This window comes from Rutidosis leptorrhynchoides, chromosome 9 (genome assembly GCF_046630445.1).
Source record: "Rutidosis leptorrhynchoides isolate AG116_Rl617_1_P2 chromosome 9, CSIRO_AGI_Rlap_v1, whole genome shotgun sequence".
NCBI classification, from domain to species: Eukaryota; Viridiplantae; Streptophyta; class Magnoliopsida; order Asterales; family Asteraceae; genus Rutidosis; species Rutidosis leptorrhynchoides.
In genome coordinates, this window is record NC_092341.1 from 41,208,717 (window position 1) to 41,223,975 (window position 15,259).

The window sequence follows — 15,259 nt, forward strand, 5'->3', positions numbered from 1 at the left end:
AACTTCTAGGGAAAGCCAAACAGGAAGTTGCACCATAAAGTTTCAGCTGGTTGTTCAACAACATGTGCCGAGGTGAAATGATTGGAATGTGATATTCTAAGTGCTATACTCTTAATGGTGGAGTATGATAATTCTTGTTAAGAGTTATGATTGTCTGTGATGACAATGATTGTCGGGTCTTGACAATGTTCGATGAAGATGCAAGTTTTGTCTCTTGGGAGATAATGTCAACGACATGAAGATGAGGATCTTGAAGTTGTCGTCGAGGAAGCGTCTACATCGGTTATCCTTGCAATGTGGAAGCATGGTTATCTTCTTCTATCCAAAAGGTGGAGATTTGTTGGTTTGATTTTTTGGCTAGTAGAAGAAATGTTTTTTGCTTAGTCCCACATCGGTGGATGGAAAGAGTGGGAAGTAATCTCTTTGGTTATAAAATGAGCTTATGAGATTACTTTCAAATTGCACCAATCAATACATTTTAAGTATTTGATTATTTCTTTCTTTCTTACCCTTGTTTGAGAGTTGTATTAGTTAAATATTTTGGAGAGTGTAGTTGGCTTAAGAGAGTCGTCTATATCATTGTAACAATTTGTGATATAGTGTATTTCTCTCTTTGGGGGCTGGTGGTTTTTCTCCTGTTTTGGAGTTTCCACGTTAAATCTTGTGTTGTGTATTGTTCTTATTTCTTTACTATTATTGTTGAGCTGGGTGGTGGGAATTAGTGAGACCGTAATTTTCCAACACCAAAAACAAGGTAAAGAGAGATGAGATGCACACAATCATACCGAAGGATGCAATTTACAAAAGGACTTTCGGCTGCCGTTGAAAGACTCATGTATGCTATTGATAACAATCTTGCTGACATGGCATTCACATGTCATTTATGCTATTTTTAATTTTACTTGAATATGTGATTACAAGTTATCTATAAATAGATTATGAAATTCTATTCTTCTAATGATTGTGCATAGAAGTGCTTAAAGCAATGTTGACAATCCATAATTTGTTCACATTGTTCTCCTTGCTTTTATCAAATGCTCTTTTTAAAACAGTTTGTAATTGTAATGCTTCATCTTACTCTAATCTCGAAACCAATGATCTTGACCGCCATATCCATGCGCTTATAGGCGAACAACCACTCGCCAAGATCAACATTCAACAAGCTGTTTTTGCTCTCCATGAATCAGCTTCCATTAGCGCTAAACCTTTCATCCTGGGGTTAAAGGTATCTAAACATTTACTTTTTTACAAACTTACAAGAACAAGTGGTAACAAATTTTACTGCATTTCGATAATGTTAAACACGTATATGATGTAGGGTGAGGACACTGAATGGGTCGACGTGAATCTTGAGTACCCCGAACCATCTGGGGACGACTGGGTTGGAGTTTTTTCGCCTGCAAACTTCAAGTGATTTAATAAAATCATCTTTTTGTACCTAAAATGCTTGCATTTTAGTTAAAGATTTCTTTCATATATTTATTTATTTATTTATTTCTGAAACTAAGTAAATGTGGCAGTGCATCACAATGTTACTCTGAAGCTGGTATAAGTCCAGAGGCACCATACATATGTACATCTCCAATAAAGGTATATATATATCATAATCAAAAATCTTGAAAATGGTTCTAAAATTTAAGATGATATTATTTTCATAATATGACATGAAATATGTTTTGTAACAGTATATGTTTGCAAACCACTCAACTGCCAACTATGCAACAACAGGAAAAGCTTCATTAAGGTTTCAGATTATCAATCAACGAGCAGATTTCGCGTTTGCATTATTTTCCGGCGGATTAACAAATGTGTGTATAGTTAGTCCTTCCTTCCATTACTTTTTCTTTAATAAGTTTACATTTTGTAATTTGTTTAATGTTTTTTGAGCTACAGCCAAAGTTGGTGTCTGTTTCATCTCCTATATCATTTGCAAACCCGAAGGCCCCTTTATACCCGCGTCTTGCTCATGGGAAGGCTTGGGATGAGGTATATCTGAAATTGATATTTCCACCATCAAAATTGATAGATCCACCGTAATTGTGCATTAGGTACTTGTACAGCACAAATGATGCACGGTTGTGGTAGATTTATCGATTATGATGGTGGAAATATCATTATCCATATTTTATGGGTAGTGATATATCCACTTATCCATTTTATAAATCCACTCATTATAATGCATCCAATACTTGTACCGTAGACTGTAGAAATAGTTATGCATTATAAAAGTGGATTTATCAAAATTATAAATGGTATATGAACACCCTTTATAATCAGTACAAGTGGTTACAAAAAATTGTACGGTGGTTAATGCTAGATGACGGTGACGTGGACAAGTGGATACAACATTGATGAAGCGACGCCATTAGTTCAGTGGGGCATGAAAGGCCGAAGCAAAAAGCTCTCACCAGCAGGAACATTAACCTTTAGTCGAGGCAGCATGTGCGGTTAGTTGACCATTTACGATTTAATGTATTATTTAGTCGTCGTAAGATAACTGTCTAAACTGAAATATGAGAATTTTTAAAAAATTTCTGCAGGTCCTCCTGCGCGTACAGTTGGATGGCGTGATCCTGGTTTTATCCATACCAGTTTCTTAAAGGAACTATGGCCGAACACCGTGTATGCTAGCCACCTTTGTGGCTTAACTGATATAATATTACCAAAATACGAATGTATATTAATGATTAATTTAATACTAATATTATTCATTAAAAATATTTTCCAGGTATAATTATAGAATGGGACATCAGGTGTCAAATGGATCTATTGTTTGGAGTAAAAAGTACTCATTCAAATCATCCCCATATCCAGGACAGGACTCGTTGCAGCGCCTTATTATATTTGGTGACATGGGAAAGGTACAAGCTACAACAAATTGAAACTGTAGATAAAAAAAGATTTTGCTAACAATAGCCCTTCGGCTGTCGTTAACATGTTTAAAACGCTTGTGTATAGCGGTTGGTTATGAACTTCATGGTGGCGGTTATCGAATTGTACAAGTGTTTTAAGAGTGTTAAGAACATCATAAGAGCTGTCGTTAGCAAATTCCTAAAAATAAATGCCGAGTTTAATTTGCTAAAAATAGCTATTTGTTTGCTATATTGTTCACTATTCTACTGATATTGCTATAATCATGTATTTTAGGCTGAACGTGATGGGTCAAACGAGTACGCAAATTATCAGCCAGGTTCTCTAGTTACTACGGACCAATTAGTCCGTGACCTTAACAACTATGATATAGTGTTCCATATAGGAGATTTGCCATATGCAAATGGGTTTATTTCTCAATGGGATCAGTTTACAGCACAAGTCCAACCCATTTCATCAACAAAACCTTACATGATTGCTAGGTTAGTATAATCGTATATGTGGCTATTAAGTTGCATCAATTATATTTATCTACCTAGCTCATAAGAGAGATTATTATTATTGTGTATATTAGTTAACGAGTTTCTAATCTTGCAGTGGCAACCATGAACGCGATTATCCTAATTCCGGATCCTTCTATGACACATCTGATTCAGGTGGTGAGTGCGGTGTACCTGCGGAAACCATGTACTACGTTCCAGCAGATAACCGAGCTAAGTTCTGGTAAAAATAAAAATATTTTTTTTTCAAAAATAAAAAATAAAAAAAAGTTATTTATTTAAATGTAATATACACACTCAAACATATATAATATTTTTAGGTACTCAACAGATTATGGAATGTTTCACTTCTGCATAGCAGATTCAGAGCATGACTGGAGGCAGGGTTCAGAACAATACAAATGGTTAGAAAAATGTTTTGCATCAGTCGACAGAAATAAACAACCGTGGCTAATATTTGCTGCACACCGCGTTCTCGGCTACTCTACTGATAATTTTTTAACCTATGAAGAACCCGCGGGTCGTGCTAATTTACAAAAGCTGTGGCAGAAATATAAAGTGGACATTGCATTATACGGTCATATCCATAATTACGAGAGAACATGTCCTGTATATAAGGTAATATAGATATAATATACCACCGAGCCTTTGGCCGAGTGGTACCAAGCTCTTTGGGGGCGGGCCCGTATCCCAGTATGCAGTGCGAGTTTGAATCTAAGGAGGGCCAGTTTTCCCAGAGGAGGTTTCCCAGGGCTGTATAGTGGCACCATCTGCCCTGCAGTGGGCCCTACACTGTTCAAAGCACTTGGGTATTAGGTATTATTCCTAACGATGGGTGTGAGGGAGATTCGATCTTGGGTTTCTGGTCAACGAGTGCGTGACTCTAACCAACTAACCAGCCGTTCAAAAAAAAATATAGATATAATATAACACTCTTCTTAATTTAACTGTTTCTTTTTTAGTCATATAAAACCAGCAACCTCACAAACCACCTGTCATTTGCGAGACTTGAACTCATAACACTGTTGGTTGATAGTTACATTTCTTTAATTTATAACTAGGTTTCGAACCCTCGCTTCGCAGCGGGGGTTCGGTTTTCAATGTATTTTATTTCGTTTAGTTTGTAAAATTATTTCGTGGCTAACGATGATGTCGTTGAAGCGCAACTCGAGTCGAACTAAAAGGTATAGCTCGTGAGAGATTTAAATGTTATGTTAAATTAACAATATATGTACATCTCCGCGTTTCGCTATGAACTTGTCGACTTTTAAAAATTTAACGCAAAATCAACATGTATGAAAAGTACCCCAAATATTTAGCGTTTTTTAAAAAACGTCCGTTTTGCGTATAGTTAGTGACATTGTGTTCCTAAAATTATTTCGACTTTAACGATTAAATATTATGTTAAATTAACAATATATGTACATCTCCGCGTTTTGCTATGGAATTGTCGACTTTTAAAAATTTAACGCAAAATAAATGTGTATGAAAAGTACTCCAAATATTTAGCGTTTTTTAAAAAAACGTCCGTTTTGCGTATAGTTAGTGACATTGTGTTCTTAAAATTATTTCGAGTTTAGCGATGGTGTCGGAAAAATTTAACTCGTTGCGAGCGAGAAGATATGACCCGTTGAAGATTTTGGGAGAGTTTATTTAAGATTTTTTATGAAAATGGTCATTTGACACTTTACCCCTCTGTTTGGGGGGGTCGATTTGAATTTTTGAAAGAAGTCTGGGGTTTTTTTGGTGAAATGAAATTTAAATGCTAAAAAAAAAAAAGTTAAAAGTCGAAAATACCCTTAAGTGCTATTCACTTCCACTATGTATTTTAGATATATAGGTATAATATAATTAACTTTATAATATTTTTTAGAAAAAAAATATATGACATATTTGTGAGTTTGCTTCAGATTTCATGCGGGGTCCCTTAACTTTTTTATTGACGTGCAGGGTCCACGTACTTTACACTCGTTTCACGAGCGGTCCCTGTGAGTAAGGTGCGGGGTCCCCGTACTTAACCCTGGTTAAGTTGTATCCGCAAACCACATGGGCTCCTCGTGAAACGAGTGTAAAGTACAGGGACCCCGCACGTCAAGAAAAAGGAAGTTTAGGGACCTCGTACGGAATTTGGGGTAAACCACAGTCGCGTCTATTTTTTTTCTAATTTTTAGCTTATTGTATCATTTTATGGTGTGCGTGTAGGACAAATGTGTGAATCAGGGAAGATCTCACTATTCAGGAACTATGAATGGGACGATTCATGTTGTAGTTGGTGGAGGCGGAAGTCATTTGTCAGATTTCATACCGATTGATATGCCTTGGAGCTTGTTTAAAGACCGAGACTGGGGATTTGTAAAGCTAACGGCGTTTAATCACTCTTCACTTTTGTTCGAGTACAAAAAGAGTAGTGATGGGTTAGTTTATGATAACTTCACAATCTCGAGAGACTATAGGGATGTTCTGGCATGTGTACGTGATGGTTGTGAAGCTACCACTAGGGCAGGTTAAGTTATCGTTCGTTAAAAGTTTTAACAACAGTCGCACAAAGAATCCTACATGCATGATATAAAACTTTACGATAAACAGTATGTTACTTCATGTACCTTTACTGCTTGTTGATTAAGGATTTGTATGATTCTATGTAAGCTTTTTTCTCATTGATAGTTTTACTAGAGCTTGTAGGTGGTAAAACTTGTAGTAATCAAGTTCTTTGTATCTTTTGATTTAAAATAAGATCTTTGTACAATGGTTCTTTATTGCATATTATCGTATCATAGTTTTGAAGATTAAGAAAATATTGTTGGTAAATAGTAATCATCAGAAACTAGTGTCCGGGTATAGCATGATGATATCGCCATATGTTCATCAGTTCATGTGAGAGATGAGATATTGGTGTATGGTTAGGAAAATGCAACAGCTAGATTCTATATCTGTTATCACAGTCATATAATTTGGCCTTCTATTAGACAATAGTTGATCTACAACATATAGGCCAGAATAAACATTCGTTATACTAAAAAAAAGAACATACACAGTACTGAACCCAAGTCAAGTACTGCCATTTACACATGCGTTCTAATTTTTTTTTTTTTTTAAATATACCAACACACGGAGCCATCTTCCTCCTTAGTACCAAAATGAGCTACAATTATGGGATCAACTGAAAAAGAATCCCAAAAATCTCCAGCTTGAAATAAGAGCCAAATAAAAGGGGAGGAAGGATCTCAAGTTGCTTAAGGTTCATTGATTTTAAAAAGTATGCATTTTTGGACATTGTTAGGATCAGATCATCAACCAACCATTTCCACCTCATTGGTCATGCTCTCTTCATTTGAAGTACCCATGGAAGCAAACAGATGGTCTATTCGCAAAGGAGAACGACGTACCATGTATTGGAACACGATCTGAGAATGAAAAAAAAAGGTTAAAATTAAATACTTAATATAATGGTTTACTACGAAAAGTTTCATTGCCTAGTTCAATTTATATGTTCTATACTTAAAATATTCAAGCTGATTATTTTGTGATAAGGGAAATTAGTTTTAGTAAACCAATGTTGTATAAAACTGTGACATTCAATTGTGACGTTACCTTGGAGTAACTATCAGCAAAAGCCCGTGCGCGATGGACATTTCCTATGTACAGTAGATCAGCCTTCTTTAAGTTCCCATCAACAAAAGTTAACCCGCCCTCATTGAGAGCAAACCGTACGAGGTTTCCTGAATGTAATCCTGTCTGAAAATCAGCGAACCCATGTGAATACACAATAAGAATATTTGTCTTGATCATATATACCATAACATTCACATGGAATATTAATTTATAAGATGTAATAATTACACAAACCTCTTGTATGAAAGTTGCATTCAAGCATCCAAGTACAACAGGAGGATCATCAGATGTAACCAGCTGTCCGTTATCTTGCAACTCCAAAACCACCTTTTCAATTATAAACAGACTTATAAGTCTTCACATATTTCAGAGATGTGGTATATAAATGAAAATCCAAAAATATGCAATGATAATTGCTGACGTGGCAAAGTACCTGCTGTTGATTTGGAACCTGTCCCTTGTTATCCGTATCAATAACATACTGACTACACGTGTCATCCTTCCAAACAAGTGCTAACGGTGTGTTTCCTGTTTGATAATGTGCATGCCTATAACACAGACATACAAAAGCAAAAACATTTAAGCCTTAAAATGATGATAAAAAAAAACTTATACATATAAATAAAGAAGCTTACTTGTTATAAAATAATAATCCATCTTTCACATATGGTACCGTCCCTGTATAAGCTGTTTGAAGCCCCTCACGATCACAATTATAAACAGGAACAACACTAAATCTATATCTATGGTAATTAGACGGAGCATCACAGGCCCCTGACTCAACAAGCTTACTATTCATCCAAAAAAACCTAAATTCAGCAGTGCATTCGTAAAACGAGATTCCCGCCCAGCACACCATGTCAATTACATAATACGTTTGATCCATCTGCATTAATAATAACAAATAATTAATATTGAAAAACAAACTATCTGACATTCTTTAGAGCAGATTGATGTGCATTATACCTCGTGAAATATGCAGTCGAGTGTACAATACGACTGAGCAGATCGGGAACCTTCTTTAGTCCTGGCACCATTAGGTAAAGCAGATGGAAAACGGTGCAATTGAGAGCCATTTCGTAGTCTGCTTACAGTTGTACCATTCGATGAAACTACAAAACATCGTTTACCAGATGGCCTTGCAAATACAAACCTACATATATACAAATTATAAATTATGCACTCATCAAAATAATTACATGTAACAAGCTATAAATGCACTTATCAAAACCACTTTAATGCATCAAATCAACCAATTTACAAGATCATGGTTGTGCATCTAATTGCAAAAATGCATCTACTAATTTATCGGCATTATTTCACTGCAAATTTTTACATAACCTTAGTGAACTTGTTAATAGAGGTATAATATCATTATCATTATTACAATTTGTCGACTCAAATGAAATAATCGTATAACTTAATAAAATTGAAATTTGAAAAAGAAAAAAAAAAAAAAAAAAGAGTACCAATCTTGATTAAGGCGATCAGGTACATCAATCATCCATTCCGGGAGCATAAGTTGACTAGCGAACCAACGGCGAGCTTCAGGACCTTTAAGTTTAGCAGCTTGACGGATATCAAAATCGGTTAAATCACCGGTAGCATCGGTTTCAGGTTCTTCGATAATAGGTTCGGGAATAATTAGGTCAGAAGGTTGAGGTTCGGAGTTGTGGTTCGGGAGTGAGAGGATAGAGGATGCGAGACGGCGAGCTTGGAGTTGAGCTTCGTTTCGATTTTGAGCTTGTCTTTGTAGCGATAGTTCACGGCGTTTTTGTTGGTCGGAGATCGCAGCGCGTTTGAACGGACGACGGATATCGTGTGGTGCCATTGGTGGTGGTGGTGGTTCACCGGAGAAGGGAGATTAAGCGGCCTTTTTAAACCTAGGACTTGGAGTGTTTGGGTGTGTAGGTTCGAGTCCGCACCACTTTTTAATTCATATACACCTAAATATCTATTTTACTCTTAATTATATTTATAATAATAATATAAATTCAACTTTTTATATGTATGTGTAATTATATAACACAAAATGTATATAAATTAAAAAGTGGTGTGTGAGAATATTTATTTTACACAATGCATTTGTATTGAATTGAATTAATTATTATGTGAAAACAAAAATTAAAATGAGAAAAAGAAACATGTGTCTGATTTTTGATAGTCTCATCTCATTTATGAGATGTAAACTTTTAATGATAAATATTAAGTAAAATTTTGTTGTAGCTTGTTTTGACTTCGTTTTTGGGGTTTTGATATTTTTATTTTATTTTACTGTCTTTGGTGCTTTACATTTTCTGTTTATTTTCGTTTGGTTATGTTTGTGTAGGTTGTTGCTTTGGGTGTGGGCTTCTTTGTGTCTGACCCTTTGTTTTGTTTAATTGTGTTTAGCTCTTGTAACACTTCTTTTACTCCATCATTCTTGGATAATAACTTCGCTTTTCCATGTTTTTTTTTTCATTGAAAAAAGACTCGAATTTACTTGAATATAAGAATAAAAATGACATTTATCATCTCTATCTTAAATCAAGATAAGAGTTTAGGGTCACAACTTATTATGAGATCGAGAGAGTATAAAGTGACCAAAAAGGATAGTTGAATTTTAATCCACCGCACTATTATTTTTATCAAGGTTGTGAAAATCACTACTCGAGGAGTACTTTATCAGGATTAATCAACAACTTGGGGAGTGAGTAACTGTGTTGAACATTTTATACATTTTAAATAACATAATTCAGAACTGTACTTGTAAATATACAAAAATCTATAATTTTAGAAACATAAACATGATCTTCATTTGTACAAGCACTTTAAAAAATTATACTTTTAGTTTATAATAAAATATTGGTAGAGATTAGTTATGACCGATACTGACTGATTAAATTCGACTTTGACCAACTAGATCCAAGTTTGACCCCATTAACAGATGTTGACTAATTAGTTACTCGGATTTTGAAATATAAGATTTGCAAGTTCCTAAAAAGGAACAATCAAGAAGTATCGGCATCAATCAGAACCATCTCTATTTAGCTGATTGACATGTTCTCTCTGGAGTAGGAAATGCGCATGACTTGTGACTTTCTAGGTATGATTAGGTGGGTGGGTAATGTCGTCGTCAATGACCTTAATACTGCCGTTAAAAATAAATCAGCGTTAATCGGGAAATGTACAACACATAGAGTTTGCTTGCAAATATATCGGCTCTTTTGACTTTGCACGGAATACGGATAAAGCCCAATGTGCAACTAAACAAGGTGGGCTACAGTGTGTTAAAGGCCCATAACAAATTTACAAGCTGGGCTGTGTATCCACATGAAGTAAGCCCCATAGTGAGTAGTTATAATTCCAAACCCTAGCCCTCAAAATACTTCTTTGTAGGGGTGGCCTCCGAAGAACACAAACAAACCATTTTCACACGCAGCCGAATCAGCAGCAGCAACAATGGTAAATTCAAACAGACTGTTGTATGATTTTGAATATTTATTATATATATTGATGATTATGTTAGTTATTAGATTGATGTTTTATCGTTGTTATTGCTGCTTTATTATTTCAGGTGAAATACTCAAAGGAACCAGAAAACCCTACCAAATGTAAGTTTTTAGCTTATGATTCTTTTAATTGTTCTAAAAAATAATCATCATGGTGATTTGTTTTTTTTATTCTGTTTTTTGGAGTTTGTATCGACGTACCGATTAATTTGTGTATGTATTGATTATTTTTACCAGCTTGCAAAGCTAGGGGTGCTGATCTCAGGTGTCATTTCAAGGTATCTTTATGTTTCTTAACTTCTAAATATGAAGTTATTGAATTGTTAATTTAATTGTTGATATTTTGGTTAGGTATCTTTTGAAATCTGTATGTAGTAATGAGTTTGAATAGATAAATGTTCAGTGCAGATATGCAATCATTTAACATGTCAAGTGTTATTAGATAATGAATTTATATTTTTTCTCCATATAAGCATAATTTTATGTTTTTTTAATCATACAGTGTATCATTTTGTGAAATGTATTTATACTTTGTTGTTTAATTTGTTTTCTGTAATACACACACATGCCTAAGGTGTCATTTACAGCAAAATTGTAATTGTTTTGATTGGTTTGAAGTTTATTTTAGCTATATATGTTTATTTAATTACTGATTGCATTTATATAGAACACACGTGAGACTGCACATGCTCTCCGTAAGATGTCTTTGATTAAGGCCAAGAGATATTTAGAGGATGTGTTGGCCCACAAACAAGCCATTCCTTTCACCCGTTTTTGTCGTGGAGTTGGGCGAACTGCCCAAGCAAAGAACCGTCATTCCAATGGACAAGGTCGTTGGCCTGCTAAGTCTGCCAAGTATATCTTGGATCTCTTAAAAAACGCTGAGAGTAATGCTGAAGTAAGTAGTAAAAATTATCATTTTTTTATTTTTATCTTTATTATAATTTCTTAAAAATCTAGGTTTTAACGATAATACCTATTTCTAATTACTGCAGGTCAAAGGGTTGGATGTGGATGCCCTGCACATCTCTCACATCCAGGTGAACCAAGCCCAGAAACAGAGGCGTCGAACATACCGTGCACATGGAAGAATTAACCGTGAGTCTTGCTATTTTCACGTTTGGCTTTTTCTATGATAATGTGTTCAATTGTAGATTGTTTTTGTTTGATTAATATGAAATAAAATTCATTTGTGCAGCTTACATGTCGTCCCCTTGTCACATTGAGCTCACATTGTCTGAGAAGGAAGAACCAGTTAAAAAGGAGGTAACATTTAATTGTTTTTTGTTATTTTCTATGTTGCTACGTAGTTGTAAACGTGTGTGGTCAAATTTTTTATGTCTAATTCTGGACCGTTTGTGGGTGTTTCAGCCTGAGACTCAATTGGCTTCAAGAACCAAGAAGAATCAAGCATAAGTCGGGTGTTTCCTGTTGAGGAATCATAGTTTGATGGTAGAATGGTTTTGTTCTTGTTTTACTTTATCCTCTTATTAAAACCTTGTGTTTCCATTTCCAGAGATTCTTATTTTATGTCCAATTATGAGATGATGGTGGTGTTTGAAGAATTTAAATGATCAAACCTGACTTGTTTTTAATTTATATATCGAATGACCATATGTTTTGGTACGTGTTTATTATCTCTGGCTGATCAGGACCAACGTTTATTGGTTCTTTCATGAATTGCAATATTCGCATAGTGATACTAGGTTATACTATAGTTTCTTAATTGAAATCTTATTTACGTTTAACTGGATGATCTTTTTTGGATGATCTTTTTTTGGATGATCTTTTTTTTGGAAGATCTTAAATTGCTAAAATGATGAATTTCAGTTATGCGAACCTCCATTTCATCAGTGGATAAAGGCGATCTTTGAGTGAGTAGAGGGAGATTGATCAGAACTTGGTCAGGTCATTTTAATCGGGCGTGTTTAAGTTTTAACTGCTATATAATGTGATTCAAGACTGACATTTTTGTTTACAAATGCTTGTTAAATATCCTAGATTAAAGCTGAATTTATCAAATAATCCAAGTTCAAGAATATACACCTATAGGTGCTTTCATTTTGATAACAACATGCAACAAGTTCTAATCCTAGATTATTGTTGAAATATACACTCATACTCGCAATTAGCAATGAACAAACTGTTATCGTTGTTGAATATTGTTTGATCATGTTAAGAACTACATGTGTTTGGCAGTAAACTTGACTTCAATTCATCAATTTGTAACAATTATGATCTGTAATAATTCAAGGAGTTTTGTTATATCGTCGTTGAACATTTGCAAAAACGTGTGATCCTGTTAAGAACTACATGTGTTTGGCAGTAAATCTTACTGTACTTCAGTTCATCAATTTGTAAAAATTCTGATTTGTATTAATTCAAGGAGTACAACTTAAAGAACAAGTGATTAAAACAAACAATTGAGAGTACAAAAAAAGAAGTGAAATCACTCCTCGTTCGATTGAAAACTTGAAATTGTTTTGAGATACGAAGCGAAATCTAAGACGAAGGACAAGTAAGAGGCCGCAAAATCCCAGAAGGTGTTCAGTGAGAGGATTCAAGGCTGCACAGCTTCAAGCAGCTTCTCATATACCTGTCTCGCTGACACATCTTCCACCTGCTCCAAAACGTAGACAAAAATATTAGATGCGTATAATTTATTGAAATCTTGGATGAAATACATTCGAAAGATAATGTTTCAACTCACCACGAGGAGCTTAGACTTGCCATTCCACCCTCTTTGAAGGGTCATTTGGCTAAGTCTCAAACCTAAAACCTAGAGTACATACATTCAAGGTAAAAGTCAGCCAAATCACTCACAAAAATAAAGAAATTAGGGAACAAAGTTAAAGGAAAAAAGGAAGGAACAAACCTTGCCCATAAATTCTAGTAGTTCATTATTAGCTTCCCCACGCGCTGCAGGTGCAGCAACAGTCACTCTAACATCATCCGCATTTACTCCTGAAATAATTTAGATGCAAAAGTAAGGTCAGAGATAACTTTATATTTTGGATAAAAATAAAATAAAAAAGAAATACTTGTAATCGCTGAACGCTGTGCCCGGTCTTCCACTTCTATTGCCACTTGAACAAGTCCTCCTTCAAGCTGTGAAATGCATGGTGGTACAGGAGCATCCTGCACCATCAAATCAAACACAAATCAAAGTCAAAGTTTGTCAACATTTTTATACAAAATATACTTAGAATTTTGAATTTTTGAACACATGAACGATTATGTTTATGTTTCTAGATAATTGTGTTAAAATATATGGTAATGTTTATGATTTGACTAATTAATCCCCAAATAGTGATTTTTACAACCTTGCTATTACCTGGGGGTTAGTTTCTGCAGCAACAGTACTAAGTGCGCCATCAACGATATAAATGAAAGAGGCAGATTCCAAGTCTTCTTCTGAGCGATAGCAAACAAAGAGTCCACAACCAATACAATTCATACGAAACTGCTTTTCTAATTTACCTTCACCCCTATAATGAAATGTTTATAAGCTGCTTTTATATAAGCACACACTTATTGAAGTCGCAAATAGATGTGAAAAAGATTACCGCTTTAGGAGAATTTTCCCTGCTTCATTAATGTTCAATCGTGTAAGATGCTTCTTCTTATCCAAAACATACGCCTTGTCCGTTTTTCGTTTAGGCATCTTCTGCAATTGGGTATCTACATATATACTTTAGTATGGTAAAATGGAACAACGAACGACAAAGTAAAGCAGAAAAGCTATAACAGTCAGGCTTGCGTTACAAAGATCATACACAGAAATCATATCCAGTCTTGATCATATCTTATATAATTTGTTTCGACTTTCGAACCATATTTAGCAATCCTGAAGTAGTTCATAAGACTTGTAACTAATTTTAAAACTTCTGATTTTTGGCTCCAACAAAAATCAGTTTAATATAGTTAAACTATGGCATAAATTTGCATACAACATCATGTGAACTGAGCGTGTTGAGGAACTGCAATTGTTACAGCACTTTCAATCAATAAAACCCTAATCCGGAAAGAATATATAAACACCTATAAAAACCTTATGTAATAGAAGTCATATGCATAATCTATACACTCTAGATACACCAATTAATCAAAAAAGCTAGAAACATGAATACTATTGATCATCAATTTCAACGTAATTAGGGCTTATTTTCATTCTATTATCATACATTCGTTTAGACGTTAATTGAGACTGTATGCAAGTTAATTTGGGGGAAACATAAGATGTATAGATAGAAATTAATCACAATTGACATGAAGTTGATTGAATGAGAGAAAAAGAGAGAAGTTCACCGGTAATTAGAACGTGAGAACTGCAGTGTTTGCAGTAATAAACGAAGAGATCGGAATCAGGACCATCTGGTGCTGCATCTTCGCTCGAATAGGTGTGTGTCGTCCTCTTCGGCATTATTGTTAAGGTTCCGGAGACTCTGGTGTACCGGCGCCGGTCAAATTCAGAAGCGTCGTCGGAGAACGTGAAAACTACAGCAAGCGATGGACGCTCGTAATAAAAATAAAAATCTGTTTTCAATGGGTGAGTTTTTTGGGACGACTCGCGGAGTATTTACATTTTTTTTTTTTTTTTTTTCATTTTTCTACTTTCATAAATTTGTTGCGTTTTTCTTTTACGATTAAATTAAACTTAACGTGTATAATATTAATATATATATCTATCTATCTATATCTATCTATCTATACTTTCTATTAAATTTTTAAAATGATGACATCATTAAAATGTAATTTCTTTTATTAAAAAAGATATAAAAAAAA

The 15,259-nt window shown here is 34.6% G+C and overlaps 4 protein-coding genes across 4 annotated transcripts; 2 read left to right on the top strand and 2 right to left on the bottom strand.

Moving 5' to 3' along the window:
* The first annotated feature begins 985 nt into the window (after positions 1-985).
* On the top strand, positions 986-5,879 carry LOC139865806 (probable inactive purple acid phosphatase 27). Its single transcript, XM_071853905.1, has 12 exons — positions 986-1,225; positions 1,319-1,410; positions 1,521-1,590; positions 1,686-1,808; positions 1,894-1,986; positions 2,318-2,447; positions 2,541-2,622; positions 2,729-2,861; positions 3,148-3,353; positions 3,469-3,594; positions 3,692-3,989; positions 5,574-5,879. The coding sequence occupies exons 1-12, from the start codon at positions 986-988 to the stop codon at positions 5,877-5,879; spliced, it is 1,899 nt and encodes a 632-aa protein (XP_071710006.1).
* A 361-nt stretch (positions 5,880-6,240) lies between these two features.
* Positions 6,241-8,881, bottom strand: LOC139867235 (uncharacterized). Its single transcript, XM_071855574.1, has 7 exons — positions 8,453-8,881; positions 7,950-8,136; positions 7,619-7,869; positions 7,417-7,531; positions 7,218-7,310; positions 6,963-7,106; positions 6,241-6,775 (listed from the first exon to the last, which is right to left on the bottom strand). The coding sequence occupies exons 1-7, from the start codon at positions 8,812-8,814 to the stop codon at positions 6,662-6,664; spliced, it is 1,266 nt and encodes a 421-aa protein (XP_071711675.1). The 5' UTR covers positions 8,815-8,881; the 3' UTR covers positions 6,241-6,661.
* Positions 8,882-10,340: 1,459 nt separating this feature from the next.
* LOC139866865 (large ribosomal subunit protein uL22y-like) lies at positions 10,341-12,111 on the top strand. Its single transcript, XM_071855157.1, has 7 exons — positions 10,341-10,427; positions 10,540-10,576; positions 10,712-10,752; positions 11,142-11,372; positions 11,470-11,572; positions 11,673-11,740; positions 11,846-12,111. The coding sequence occupies exons 1-7, from the start codon at positions 10,425-10,427 to the stop codon at positions 11,888-11,890; spliced, it is 528 nt and encodes a 175-aa protein (XP_071711258.1). The 5' UTR covers positions 10,341-10,424; the 3' UTR covers positions 11,891-12,111.
* A 732-nt stretch (positions 12,112-12,843) lies between these two features.
* On the bottom strand, positions 12,844-15,010 carry LOC139867212 (UPF0235 protein At5g63440). Its single transcript, XM_071855544.1, has 7 exons — positions 14,783-15,010; positions 14,041-14,155; positions 13,809-13,962; positions 13,516-13,612; positions 13,350-13,438; positions 13,185-13,253; positions 12,844-13,094 (listed from the first exon to the last, which is right to left on the bottom strand). The coding sequence occupies exons 1-7, from the start codon at positions 14,895-14,897 to the stop codon at positions 13,035-13,037; spliced, it is 699 nt and encodes a 232-aa protein (XP_071711645.1). The 5' UTR covers positions 14,898-15,010; the 3' UTR covers positions 12,844-13,034.
* Between the last annotated feature and the right edge of the window lie 249 nt (positions 15,011-15,259).

Coding starts and splice junctions, on each gene's coding strand:
- LOC139865806 (XM_071853905.1), top strand. CDS start 986: ATGTTGACAATCCATAATTTGTTCACATTGTTCTCCTTGCTTTTATCA. Junction 2,862..3,147: donor TATTTGGTGACATGGGAAAG/GTACAAGCTACA, acceptor CATGTATTTTAG/GCTGAACGTGATGGGTCAAA. Junction 3,595..3,691: donor GATAACCGAGCTAAGTTCTG/GTAAAAATAAAA, acceptor TAATATTTTTAG/GTACTCAACAGATTATGGAA.
- LOC139866865 (XM_071855157.1), top strand. Junction 11,373..11,469: donor ACGCTGAGAGTAATGCTGAA/GTAAGTAGTAAA, acceptor TAATTACTGCAG/GTCAAAGGGTTGGATGTGGA. Junction 11,741..11,845: donor AAGAACCAGTTAAAAAGGAG/GTAACATTTAAT, acceptor TGGGTGTTTCAG/CCTGAGACTCAATTGGCTTC.
- LOC139867235 (XM_071855574.1), bottom strand. CDS start 8,814: ATGGCACCACACGATATCCGTCGTCCGTTCAAACGCGCTGCGATCTCC. Junction 7,870..7,949: donor TCGACTGCATATTTCACGAG/GTATAATGCACA, acceptor TTATTAATGCAG/ATGGATCAAACGTATTATGT. Junction 7,107..7,217: donor ATGCAACTTTCATACAAGAG/GTTTGTGTAATT, acceptor GCTGATTTTCAG/ACAGGATTACATTCAGGAAA.
- LOC139867212 (XM_071855544.1), bottom strand. CDS start 14,897: ATGCCGAAGAGGACGACACACACCTATTCGAGCGAAGATGCAGCACCA. Junction 13,613..13,808: donor CTGCAGAAACTAACCCCCAG/GTAATAGCAAGG, acceptor TTGATGGTGCAG/GATGCTCCTGTACCACCATG. Junction 13,095..13,184: donor GCAAGTCTAAGCTCCTCGTG/GTGAGTTGAAAC, acceptor GTTTTGGAGCAG/GTGGAAGATGTGTCAGCGAG.